Below are 14,387 nucleotides of genomic sequence, written 5' to 3' on the forward strand. Positions count from 1 at the left end.
TTTTTTAATTTATGAGTTACTTCAAACTAAAATGTTTTCTTCGCTCTTTATCCCAGCTAACCTAAGGGCATAGTCATAAGTAATCACGGAGCACTATAACGAATACTACTCTAAATTCCAGCCCAGGAAAATCAACTTGCTAATTAGTTTAGGATAGGAGATTGAATACGAGAAAGCAACCACTCAGTTCACAACATCCTTTAAAGCTCATTGTAGTCATCATAAGGGTGTATTATTACGTCAGTAAGTTAATTAACGATGTCGCTCATGTTAATAAGTATAACACCGACCATCAAACCGATTAGACACATGAGGCTCATGAGGTCTGCTCACGAGAAATTTGAAATGACCCTAGATTATTACATTCATTACCGGTGATGTTAACGCGTTTAAATGGCAAGCTGTCAAGTATCTATGAAATTGTTTGCAAGAGTTTATCTTGAAAAAAATACAATTCTTTGAAACAGCTTAGAACCATAAGGGTACCTTGACAACAAAGCTGAAAAGCTTTAAAGTCGGCTTGCAATAGATAGACAAGTACTCAAGGCACAACTTGGTATACGTTGGTACTTCGGGTTGATTAATCTAACGGCGGTCAGTGTCAATATTAATCAAAAATAGACATGACACCTATGGCTGATTTATATATACCTAAAGGAAAGTGTTGCAAAAATGTTTGCACTATCACTATATGTAAAAACAGAAGCGCCATCATAGGCGAAAGTAGTCCTATGACTTCAAGAAGTGATGAAGGGTCAATCCTGTAACAAAATGATTAGATCAAGAAAGTTATACACTGGATTAACCTGTGAGGATGGCAAGTTATGTAGCTCATGTAACATGAAAGATAACAGAAGAGTTGAGTGCATCGACTACCAAGTAACGCCTGAAAGGTTGAACTCGCTAGGTAGGTATTGGATGAAAGAACAGAATCTGAGATATTCGATTTTTAGTGTCAGTAAAAGCGATAACGATGGTAACTACCACTTGACAATGGCGAGTCTCTTTACACCTTCAAGACAGTTGCGTGAAAATCTTCGATTGGATCTGCACATAATAAATGCACAATGTACAACAAAGCTTACATGAATTTCTTGATTGATTTGTCTGCTTGTGGAAAGCTTTTCAAAGCAGACAATTACATGTTCACTTATTATGGGATAAAGTAACATGGGGAGGTTATTAAATTAGAAATTAGGTTAGAGCACTATTTATAAATATTGAAGAAATTTGCCCTTAATTTTGGATTCGCTCCTTAAATTAACAGTAACTTTATGGAAAAATTATCAAACCACCATTTGGTGCACACCAAGTAATATCACGTTTACCTAATGATTGACAAGTATTAGTAATGAATATAGATTTTTGTTATCTGCGACAAACTGTCCAATATACTTAGTATAAATTATACTATGTAAGGTCGTAAAAAAATAAAAAGGATGGGATTTATTAAATTAACTGGCGTAAATAAAATTTTTGGCGTAATTCCATTTTCAAAATGTCGTATTTGTACTTCGTGCCTTAAATCAAATTTAATATTCTAAAATATTGAAAAACTTCTATACCCAAGATAAAAAAAATTTACGTCTAAGAATAATTCAGCTATGCAAAAAATAGTGAAAGAGGACCAACATTTACTCTCTTAATTACCTAAAGAAAGGAAGAGCGGATACGATCGTTTTTATTTCCGTTACGTTCTATTCTTATTTTAGCGGATTACATAAAGCTGTTATACCTTAACAGCAGATGGAATGTATGTAAGAACCAATTTTTCTCTCTCTCTCGTGTCAACCTTTTATGTTTAAAATTTTAAGTATTACATTTTGACCCAGTTCCGTTTAAGTTACCGAATATCGCTCATTAAATCTTATATCACTCATACGGTTCACGTTTAACCACACTTGCGAGTGGAATTTTCCTAAAACCCTAGTTTTGTGTGCAGTTTCAAAAAATGACATTAAAAACGGTCAGGTCAAACAGTTTTTTAGAGTTTATTTTTAGAAAAAATACGTTATATGTGAAGTTAGTTGTTTTAATTTTTTGTTTGTCATACTTCAATGGTAAGTTTAAAATTTTTATATTCTAAATGTCAGTTAATATTAGATAACGTATGATTGATCTGACTATTCTATGAGAAAATTTCTATATCTAATATTTATCATTCCCTGAACCCATTAAAAATAGGATATAAAATCATATAAAAAAATATGATGTATTTTGCAAATGTATGAAACAGGCAGAAGGAAGCATCTCCGACCCCATTAAGTATATTTTCTTGATCCCCGTTCGTCTGACTCTCTGCCTGTCCGTCTGTCCGTATGTGTAAACGTAAGGATCTCAGAACCTATTAGAGCTAGAGACCTTAAGTTCGGAAAATTTGTTTCCAATTATCAATACTAGTCCCGTTTCCAAGTAATCGATAAAAGTCTAAATCAAAAACCATTTTTTTGTGAATCGACATGCTGTTTTTTGAGCAAATTGCGTAAATAATATGAGCTAGAGTCACCAAACATGATAAACTGCTTCTAGATTATTATATATATTTCAAATATCTTTCATTTTATACCTATCGGCACATCCCCGTTTCCACACAAGAGCTATAAATCAAGTGAATAACCCAACTTTTATTGCCAACCAATTTAAGCCACAATTTCAATGCAATTGAATTTTTGAGAATACACAAATGTTCTACCGTATAATAAGATATACTGTAGAAAAGATCATGAGGATCGGTTAAGAAACACGTTTGCGGCAGTAAGCTCAAATTCCAGGAATTTCTGTATACATGCACACACACACATTCATGCGCGTCTGTTTCGAACTAACATCATTGCAATTGCGATTGTGTTGTTTTTAGTGCTGCTCTTTTAAAACTTTTTTTGTACAATAAGAATTAAAATTGGTGTGGCTGATGGGTAGACGTGGCGACAAGTAACACTGTCTATTGTGAGTTCGAACCCAACTGAGGAGACTATTTTTTATTGGCTGGTGCAGTTAGCTGTGAGCTTGAACCCTGCTAAGGGAACTTTTCTTTTTGTTTTAATTTACCTTTATTACTACAAATGAGTGCTTACCGCGACCTGTATTTGGTGTTCGAATAAGAGGGTTAATGGTATCCCCTAGTCGGGACCTATCGTGTTGTAACTCAATTCTTGATATGGTCGAGGTTCCGCGTATCGACTAGTCATTACTTATTGTTTATCTAGCTATGTTATAAGCAATTTAAATCGCAAATACATGTGAAATAAAATCAGTTTAATTATTTCTATAAATAAAACATTCGAATAAAGTATTTGCAACGCTTTTTGCGATTTTATTCACTATCACAAGTGATCGGTAAGTGCTCCACAGGTTCGCTAGTCAATATCAATTGTGCGGTTGAAAAAACCAGCAGCTTCTTTAGGGGGAGAACAGTATTCCCTTATTGCTAGTAGCTAGTTTCAGACGGTAGTCTTAAATTGTCTAATTAACACGTTAAGTTTATTCGATTGGGAGTGCTCGTTATTTTCACGCAAAATAGTTATGGTACAGGAGCTCATGCCACAGTTTCCGTTGCGTTATTAGAAAGGGCGATGCACTACTTTTACTTGGTAATGTAGGTTATGACTAGTGCAATATTCTGGTATAACGCCACAGCTAGTAGTGGGTCGACGACTGAGAATGTTGATCACAAATTGCTCGATGAAACTGAGTTGCAAGTGGTCAAGAAATGGTTGAGTCAATGGTTGCGCTTCTTCAGATTAACTAACGTTTTATATGGGGTTCCTCGTAAGGATGGAAAGGCAATATGGTCATTACTCTCCCCCCTTGTTTTTGATCATCTTCACTCCCTGCACTTAGTACAAGGTACTGTCCAAATCTCGGGCTCTCCACCCATATAGCGCATTTGGAATGCCGTTTTCCATTGCCGAGCCATGATAAAGCTATTGTTAGAGTCGGATCCTTTGGCTGTGGCTCAGAAAATATTCATCACTTCGCGCTGATCAACAACGAACTAGTGTGTGTCATAGAAGAAGAGAAAATACAATTTATAGCAGCGGCGAAAAGTGCAAGAAAGGCTTGCTAACCTTGTTTACATATATTTATATGAATGTTCGCATATGCTGATTTGATGTGGCTGTTGCAGAATCCAACATACTGCCCACCCAACTTTGAAACAACTTTGGTTGAATAATTGGTCCCGCAATCAGTACATTATTAAGAGAATGTCTAGAATCAGTCGTTATTGATCCATCAAAAACTCTCCGCAACTTGGTTGCGGTGCTGTCTTCCTGCACGACGCGATGATGTGGAAGGGAGTATTTACAACAGCTACTCAACTATGGTCTAGCTCGCGACATGTGATTCAGACCAAGAAACTTTTTATGAATGCCAAATACTGCTCATCCAGAAGCAAATTCCAACGCAATTTTCGATCAACACTGCGAAAGCGACGATAAGCCTGACCATAAGACTCTCCTCTGCAGTCCGCTTCAAAGGCAACCGCACTGAACGCCGGACGGTAAGCGAGAAAATTTATTGGCAAAGTGCTGCTCCCATTCCAACTCTTCTTTGGTGGCTTTTAATACGGCTCTTCCAAGTTTTAAGCTTCCCAGAAACGCCGAACCAACTAATCCAGACGAAAGTTCAAAAAGCTAGCTTCGCTATCCGAAGTTGGGCCAGCAGCCAACAACGAGATTCTGCGCAGAGTTTCAAACCCACCGGCCACGACCCAGCCAAGACGAGTTCTTTTGCAAAATCCTGGGAAAAGCACAATTTGCCCAACAGACAAAAGCTCATAGAAAAGACTCGCTACAATTATTCAGTTAAATTTCTTATATTAGAGGGAATTTTCCAGTCTGATGTATCGATGATGAAACTAGGCTGACTGTTGGTAATTCTTGGAGTCACAAGAGTATCAACGCAGGCTGAGTAATCTGAGTCTTGTGACTTAATGTGAAGTTTAACAGCTGATACTTCAGCAGAGACGCTTGTGTTTTCGAGACCCATGAAAACTGTCGACGACCTGGTTTTTCATAACTGAAGTCTCTTTGTGAAACGGTATGTGACCATGTGCAACTGCGAGCCTGAGTCTATTTAGGCCCTACAGGAAACCAGAACTATTCTTTACCAGTACTACTGCAATGGCCAGGAGCACTACACCAGACTAAAGATCTTGGACAGCAAGGGAGGTAGTGGAGTGAGCTTCAGCTTCTCTTGAAGCAGCAAAATGCAACAGTGTATGATGCTTTCCTCCACAAGTACGACCGAGTTTGGTGTCCCTTCTTTAGGCACTTCCTTATGGCGAAGGGATGGAGACAAGTTTTTTTTTACTACATGTGTAGATACCGTGACCAGATGCATTACAAAAATTGCACCCATTTTGGTTAGTCCCAACTACAAGCACACTTCTGCTTTGGTTAGTGCTATGGCTGGATTTGTCCACCTGATAATCCGATTAGTGGCTACTAATTGGAAAAAAATATATTTTTAAGTGGGAGGCTGAAGGCTTCCGATTTATTTGAGTCCAAGATTAGAACTAAAGTACAATTGTGAACTTATGCTGCAAGTCAGCTATGGTTATGATAAAGCTTCTTTCCTTAAAGTTTAAAAGCTCGCGGGGGTGGCTTGCGTAAGCTAGACGCTTTGAGTCATGTTTACGTTAGCAATTGCGTTCTAGAGACTGGGTCTTTAGTTTACGTTAAGTGGTTGCGCTGTTATGTTTATGTTAGAGCTGGGAATCTGTATATTTATGTTAGCAGATCTGTATATTTATGTTAGCAGAGCTGCGGCTGTGCGTTAAGTGGACGTAGTGATTGTAACGGGTCTAATAAGTCTGAAAGGGCTAAGTAATTGGGATAGCGACTTATACTGAAATGTTGTTTATGATTGCAATAAGAATTGCCTTGCGGGCTGGGTGATAACTCCTCCCTTTCTTAAAAAGAATCGTCCCCGATTCTTAATGATTTCTTTTTAAAGATTCAATTTGTTCGTTTAATTGGTTTAATATGTCAAGCTCTGTTTCTGTAGTTTGAGTGTTATGGTACTTTTGATTACTTGACGGTTTCAATTTCAGTATTTTGAGGGGATTAAGATTTATTAAAGGGCAGCGTTTAAGAAGGTTTACCATAGAAAAAATAAAAATAAGTATAAATAATAAAAAGGTTATTTTTGAATGATTACTTTCTAATTTTATAACAATTTGTGATAGTATATTTGTATTTTCTAATTGAAGTTCAGTATTATTGGTAACTTGATATTCACTAACTAAGTAGTTTGTGAATTTATTGTGTTTTACATAATTAAGAATAAGGTAACATTGTTTATGGTTACTATGGTTTTAAATGTAACAAGGTAAATGCCTGTAAGCTAGGTTTCGTTAATACAGTTTGTGCCTGATACTAAAATACTGTTATAAATTCTATTGTTTTATTTTTTTCGGATAATTTTATACAACTTGTAAATTTTTTATTAAGGAGATTTACAAAACAGTTTGGTTCAAAATTAATGTGGGCAAAACTATTATAAATTTCTCTTTTAAAGTTATCAATGAGGTAAAACGTGTTATTACATTTAGCAATTTTGTCGTTAACGAAAAATTTTCCATCTGTTTGGGATATGGCTTTAGCGTGGTATAACTTACAATTGTAATTAATTGTAGGGTATTTTATAAAAACTATTATTAAACCTTGGTATGAAACGATCGAAAATGAGGAAATGTCTAAAAGATCGATTAGAATGATATTGAGTGTTTCGTGATTAAATATATTTATCATGTCTTGTTTATTTAAGATTTTTGGATTCAATATTGCGGCTTTGAAATATGTGATAGTATCCAGTAGATTTTGTAGGTCAAGTGATAACAACTTAAGTCAATCTTTTTTCATAAATAATTCCTGATTAAATTTAATGTATCTTAAAAGATTTGTGATTTTAGTGACTTCTTTGAAAATTGCAGAATTGATTTGATTTTGCATATTATTGTTTTGAACAAGTTCATTGATTTTAGTTTGAATAGTTATCATGTCGTCATGGTCTGGTGTTCCTGTGATCCATTTAAAAATTGTGTCTAGTTCATTGATACTACGTTTGGCAATTTTGTGAGGTGTAAGTTCAGAAAGGAGTGTTTTGATTAAATTCAATTCCAAGGTTACTTCCCAATCAATTGTATTGTTTTTGTTTTTAAAAAAATTTAATACTTTTTCAAAAATATCGTTATAAAAACTTAAATTAGTAACGTGAAAAACTTCTCCGTATGCTTCGTATAAAAAAAGATTATCTGTATCCTCAAGTAGGACATAGTCATCATTTGAATAATTAATAATGTCTGCACCGCAAAACGGCAGTATAACAGATAAGATACATAAAATGTGTATTCTAAAAATACATAAAAAAAAACATAAAATAGGTTAGAATTTGATATTGTCTTTGTGAATAATACGATCCCTATTGTTTATTTTGACTTTATTTCCTGTCTTTTTTAACTACCTGTTTTATGAATCTAGGTTGTAGTTTGTTTCGTTCGCCATGTTTTTTTTCATAAATTATTTCACCTACTTGGTAATTTTTTGGTGACCGCTTTTTGTTATGGTACTCTACTACTCGTTTCTGACAATTTTGGGTGTTCTATGTTGTTAAATAATATGTCACATGGTTTTTGTTGAGTTGCCGATTGAATTGTGTTGTTATACTCTTTAACTGCTCGGTATACGACTTCGGAATGATCCATTATATTGTATTCATCTTGAATACAACAAGTTTCGATAATTGTTGAATGAACTCTTTCTACCTGACCGTTGCTTAAACTGGGTCTGGGGTCTGCATGATAAATCGCTATACCTGAACGAGACATTGACGATTTAAATTGTGTCGAGGAAAACGTAGGTTCGTTGTCCATCATTATGGATTTAGCGAAAGGAAAAGTTTGGATAAGTTCCAACACTTTGTTTGCCATATCTGATTTGTCATTGATTTCCTTAATCACTAAAAATTTAGAATATGCGTCTAGGCCTGCCAAGAATGTTAGTTTTTGAGCATAAAATATGTCAATATGTAATTGTTCACCTTCTCTCTCCGGAATAGGGGCTTTAGAAATAGGAATTTGCTTAGGGTTTTTGTTATTTTATTTTTATTACAAATTTCGCAGTAGCGTATGTGTTGCTTAAGTGTTTTATATAGTGTTGGCCAATAATAGTATTTGAGAATTTGTTTAAGATTTTCGTCCAAAGCTCTATGAGCACGAGCATGTGTTTTTTCTATTATAATTTCTTGGTCATTTTTGTTTTCGATGCCTAGAACAAACTTTCTAGTAAATAAAAATTTGTTGTTAAAAGTGTTTTTTAATGAGTTTTGGATTTCGTATAAATCTTCGAGACTGCAATGAACTCCTGTAGTCAGGTTTGAAGAAGTTCTTTAAGTATGATTATTAAATTGTGTACTGTGTCGTATTCTATGTCTTGTTTTGTTGAAAACTTCATATTTTTCGTGAATTGTTATGTTGTTTTTAGAAACATGTTTTTATGTTGTTTTTAGAAGTAAGTAAGTCTATGAAAGCGTGCCATCTTTTCATTTTTGAGTTAGGGTTTCGTGCAGAAACCGCAAAAGAAAGTGGTTGATGGTCTGTTTGGATTTTTAAATTTGTAACACCATACAGGTATATCTTAAGGTTTTTTAATGCCCATACAATGACGTATAGTTCCCTTTCATTTGTGGCGTAATTTCTTTGTGTTTTATTTAAGGTTTTTGAGACAAAGGTGATTGGTTTGTTTTTCTGTGAAAGGACGGCGCCAATGGCGATGTCGGAAGCGTCTATGGTGAGGACGAACTTTTTTGTATAATCTTGCTGAGTTAGTTCGATGTTTGCAATCAAGTGTGATTTTAAGTTTTCAAACGCAGACATTGCTTCTTCGTCTAGAGATATTTCTGTTTTTTTGGACATATGTTTTGAAACCATACCGTTATGTCCCTGTAACAATTTAGTGAGTGGTTTTGCTATAGTCGCGTAGTTTTTTACAAACTTCCTGTAGTAGCCTGTTAAGCCAAGAAAACCTCGTAATTCCCTTAAATTATTAGGAGGAGGGTATTTCATGATTGATTCTATTTTTTTCGGATCAGTTTTAATGATATTGTATGATACTATGTATCCTAAAAATTCTATTTCTTTTCTAAAGAATTTTGATTTTTCCAAGGAAATTTTCATGTTTGCTTTGAATAGAATTTCAATGATTTCTTGTAAATCATCAAAATGTTGTTCCGGGGTATTTGAAAAAACTATTATGTCGTCCATATAAATGTGACAAGTTTTTCCGATTTTTTCACGTAATATGTTGTCCATTGCTCTCTGAAAGATGCTTGGCGCGTTCGCAAGCTCAAATGGCAAACGAAGAAATTCATATTTTCCATTGTTAATGGAAAAAGCTGTTTTTTCGATGTTTTCTTCTTTCATCAGAATCTGATGAAATCCCGATTCTAAGTCAATTGTCGAAAACATTTTGGCTTTGCCTAGGTTGGATGGAATGACTGAAGGATCAGGCATTGGATACCTATCGGGTATTGTATCGTTATTCAGTTTCTTAAAATCTATTACCAATCGATTCTTAGGCGTTCCATCTTCATTAAAACCTTTTTTCCCTACTACCCATACCGGGGCATTATAAGGACTTCTGCTGGGCCTTATTATATTTTCATTTAACATCCTGTTTATTTCCTGACTAACAAAATTGTAAGCTGAATGAGGATAAGGATATTGTTTACTATAAATTGCATTTTCGTTTAATGTTCTTATCTCTCCTCTAATATCTGTTCTAAAAGGGAGACATGTTTGAATCTGAGTATGCTTTGTTTCTATTTGTTGAACGACTTGTTGCTCAAGGATATTCAAATTATCCATTTCCTTAATGGAATGATTTATTTTGCATAAAGAAGAACTTGTTGTAGAGGATACCGACATCTTTCGACGTCTTCTCTTTTTGAGTTTTAAAATCTTTAGCTTTCATTCATTAAGAATATCGTCAACTTTAGTTTTTTCGATACGTGGGTTATCAGCGTCACTTAAATACGATGATTCTGTATCGGATACATTAAATAAAGAAAATAATTTACATTTCCCACTTTGGTAGTTCAAATACGAAGCAACGTTATAGGCTTCGTCTGAACTAGATTTTAAATGGCCAACCGTTTCTTGGACATGTTTTGTAAAATTAATATTTTCCTTTTTGTTATTATAAAACAAAGTTCCCATTGACAAGTCGATTACTGCCTTAATCTCCTTCAGTATAATATAACCGACTAATATTTGCCAAATATGTTTATGTTATGAAAATGAGCTATGATACTGTAGCCATTTACAGTTTTAATTCTTTTTTTTATAACTAATTCTTCTGCGTTATCGTATATACCCTCTTTTATATAACAAGCGGCACCGGTGTCAATTAATATTTTTAAAATTTTATTTATTTTTTTGTCTACTCTAAAAATGTGGGGGAGCTCTCCCCCCCTTCTTCTAAAAAATGGCCTTCCTCGAGGTTATTGATACGCATGAGTTTGTTAGGTTGCTGAACCGTATTCGTATATTCCCGTTTCTTTGGTTGAGCCGAATTTCGATTTTGGGGATACGGATAAGGTGTATTCTGTAGTTGTATGGATTTGTCTACATCCATGGGCTCCGTAGGAGGTTGAGGAGTCTTATTGCTTTGTGCAAAAATTTGATTTTGCGGAACTTGATTGAACCTTAAGTGATTGTCATATCTTTTATTAGGTTGTTTTGGGGTTTCAGCTTTCTTTTGCTGATTGTTATGCCCTGGGTTTAGATTGTTACGTTGATGGGTATTTGCGAAATGGTGGTAAGCGAAGTTAGCCCTTTGGTAATTTGCTTCCAGTTCCTGAGCTTTTGCCAAAGCATTAGGCAAATTTTCAGGCTTAAGGGAGAACAAAACTTCTGATAAAGAACCGTTAAGACCTGTGATGAAAATTCTTAAAGCGTTGTCTCTGTTTTTCTTGTTCATTTCCGTAATGATGTCGGCTTTGTCACCATACGTCATAATAGTTTTGTTTATCAAAAGGGTTAATTTTTTATTAACTAGATTGTAGTATTCGAGAACGGATAAGTTACCCTGTCGTAAAATACTTAACTCCTGTTCTATTATGTAGATTGGTCGTCTATCACTGTAGGCGAAATCCAACCTTGCAAGTATAGCTTTAAAATTAAGAACGGTACCGTGATTAGTCAAGGTATCATTAGCTTTACCTGTTATTTTATTTCTCAGTATTGTTAAAGCACCTACGTACTTCCTACTTCCTTCTTTATACATTCGCATGGCACAGCAAGTGGCTTCGCGCCAACTAACATATGCATTATAGCTGCCTGAGAAATCTGGTATGGACTTGATAACATCAAAAGATTCATCGCAACGAATAAGGTCATTTATTTCAGTAATCTTATATTCTTGTTCATTATTAGATGAGAGCGTGATTTGTAACTTCAATTCTGCAATTTGCTCTTGAAGCGCTCTGGTCTGAGTCGCAATCAACTGAGCTACCAAATCAGCTGTCAATTTATTATTGTTAGCCATTTTTGAATTTTGAAAATCTTCAATCAAACTTTCTATATATATAACACTTATTATTCTAACAAATGCTTACACAAATTTAAACTCTCATTACTTAAGTAAAAAAAAATTTTTTTATTTTTTTTAAAGTAAATGATGATGGCCCACGTAAAAGATCTTTCTTTATGGGTGATTATATATATGTCGTTCAAGTCTTCATTCCTTCCTTCCTTTCGTCCTTCTGGGTTTTAGGGTCTTCTTTTATGGGGGTCTCAGGTTGACGTGATATTTTTTATTTGGTTAAAAGTTTTTGATTGGTGAAAAAATTTTGTTGGCGAAAATATTCGTTTCGCTTCTTTGATCGATTAATTTTTTGGAATGTTTTCATTTAACTTGAACGGGAAATGTGATATCACTTTTAAGTCTAGTGAACAATTAATATTTCTAGCTCAGGGTATTTTCACTACTCTACAAGTTTTCAGAAACAGGATATTTCTGTTCGTCGGAAATTTTTAATGTTTCTTTTAGAGGCACTCGATATTTTCGTTCTTAGCAAATTTTTGATGCTCTTTTGAGGCAATCTTGGACTGGAAAATCGGCATTTTTGCTCACTCGCGAATCACTAAGGATTTTGTTTCTTTTAATTATCCTTTTTTTGTGTTTATAATCGCGAGCCCCACGTTGGGCGCCAATTAACGGATTAGTGGCTACTAATTGGAAAAAAATATATTTTTAAGTGGGAGGCTGAAGGCTTCCGATTTAGTTGAATCCAAGATTAGAACTAAAGTACAATTGTGAACTTATGCTGCAAGTCAGCTATGGTTATGATAAAGCTTCTTTCCTTAAAGTTTAAAAGCTCGCGGGGGTGGCTTGCGTAAGCTAGACGCTTTGAGTCATGTTTACGTTAGCAATTGCGTTCTAGAGACTGGGTCTTTAGTTTACGTTATGAATTGCGCATGAGAATATGAATCTTTATGTTAAGTGGGAATCTGTATATTTATGTTAGCAGATCTGTATATTTATGTTAGCAGAGCTGCGGCTGTGCGTTAAGTGGACGTAGTGATTGTAACGTGTCTAATAAGTCTGAAAGAGCTAAGTAATTGGGATAGCGACTTTTACTGAAATGTTGCTTATGATTGCAATAAGAATTGCCTTGCGGGCTGGGTGATAACTCGCATATGCGAATCGACCTTGTCCAAGAACTCACGCAGTTTTGAAACCGACTCCGAATATACCATTTTGAGCCTAAGAATCTCATTTATATGTGCCTGTAAAACAAGACGCTCGTTACTAAATCTTCTATTTAGGATATCAAGAGCCACACGATAATTGGCACCAGAAAACTCCAAAGATCGAACCGAATCCAATGCAAGGCCTGACAAACATGAGCGAAGATCCTTGTCGACAACTGACTCAAATATCGTGATGAACTCCGAATAATTGGTATAGTCACCGGTAAACGTTGGTAATTTGAGCTCGGGCAGACGCGTTCTGTTGACCAAGATCACGGTTTGGTTTGGCAAGTCCCCATGACGAGGAAAGGTTGAGCGGGACAGGCCGTTAGATTGACGTCGCTCAAAATCATCGTTTAATTTGCTCCCAATTTCATCAAAATGTAGCTCCTCTAGCAAGTTATGCTGCATCGCACGTGTGTTAGGTGCACTGATCTGTATTTCCAATAATTGCGGTGGGTTCAAACACCACTAAGAGTGGCACTTTACTGAGCGTCTCAGGGTCCCAAGCGATGTGGTGTGTTCTGCCTGTCGGGTTTAGTTGTCGTCCATTAGAACTGCTGACAATATGCTGGGTGTCACTTTGTGTGTACATTTGGGACACCTCCCATGTAGTCCGACTTGGTATTGAAGGGCTTGCCTTGGTGAAGGTGTGCTCGGTCCATGCAGCCATGTGGGTTCGTCCTGGCACTTCCGCAGTCCACAGCCAACGAGTTGAAATTGTCGGCAATAAACAGTAGGAAGTGCGTTTACCATTAGTTCGTCCAGCATTCGTGCAGATTCGTCGAGATGAATGGTAGCAGCCAGAGAACGGCTGCACCAATAGATTCCACCGATCTTGGCTCTTGCGTATCCCAGGCCCGTTTTCCTGTCGCGTACTAGGAATGATGGGGTTCCGTAGCCCCATGTAGCCAAACCATGTTCGGTGTTTTGGACCCAAATCTTTTCAGACATTTCTGTTTAAGGTTCGCTCAGTAATGACACGTCGGCTGGTATCCTTTTGGTTTAAATTAAGCTGTAGTAGCTTCATTTTTTAGTTCCTTTTATTTGCGGCATTTACAAACTATGGACATGACCTGCTAAGGATGTTATGTCCCGTGTTGTTCTGTCCCTTTCGAGTGAGTAGTATCACTAACCAAACAACATAACAACATATGTTGTTTGGTTAGTGGTAGTATGCACGCTGGTTCCTCTTGGCATGCTTTTGATGCATAGCTGGTTCCCCCGTTATAGCATTTGCCTGGTTTATCATGGCATCATACACCTGATGGTGATGTGCCCTAATCCTAGGCACTTGAAGCATCTCCTGGGATCTGTTTTCCGTCCCCGTCGATTGCAAAAAATGCATTCAAATCATCTCTTGTTCGACCTTGAGCAATTTCGCTGTCGCATCGTCTCCTGCTTTTTTATCTTCAGCTCTCCAGTGGCTGTTCGCCGTATTTTATATAAGTTTTCTCTATACTTTTGCAGGGATTCATAATTTTGTACTGCCCTAAGGACCTCGGAAAATAAAGCCGTATCCTTGCACATGACCAGCTGGGCACTTGGTCTGCTTGGCATTTTACGTGGCTTTTTTGGTCAGCGGTTCACTTGCTGTCACGTGCTCTGTTTGCCGGTTCCCTCCTAAGGG

At 36.1% G+C, this 14,387-nt stretch overlaps 1 protein-coding gene across 1 annotated transcript; it reads right to left on the reverse strand.

The window, feature by feature from the left end:
- Window positions 1–12,655: 12,655 nt before the first annotated feature.
- LOC138911578 (uncharacterized) lies at window positions 12,656–13,711 on the reverse strand. The gene is made up of 2 exons (XM_070210962.1): window positions 13,511–13,711; window positions 12,656–13,192 (listed from the first exon to the last, which is right to left on the reverse strand). The coding sequence occupies exons 1-2, from the start codon at window positions 13,709–13,711 to the stop codon at window positions 12,656–12,658; spliced, it is 738 nt and encodes a 245-aa protein (XP_070067063.1).
- Between the last annotated feature and the right edge of the window lie 676 nt (window positions 13,712–14,387).

This window comes from Drosophila virilis, unplaced genomic scaffold, assembly GCF_030788295.1.
Source record: "Drosophila virilis strain 15010-1051.87 unplaced genomic scaffold, Dvir_AGI_RSII-ME tig00001625, whole genome shotgun sequence".
NCBI classification, from domain to species: domain Eukaryota; kingdom Metazoa; phylum Arthropoda; class Insecta; order Diptera; family Drosophilidae; genus Drosophila; species Drosophila virilis.

Bases quoted from the DNA above. Each gene is read 5' to 3' on its own strand.
- LOC138911578 (XM_070210962.1), bottom strand. From the start codon at position 13,711: ATGTCTGAAAAGATTTGGGTCCAAAACACCGAACATGGTTTGGCTACA. The intron at 13,193-13,510 runs GTAAACGCACTT...TTGGAAATACAG, and splicing joins GAATGCTGGACGAACTAATG to ATCAGTGCACCTAACACACG.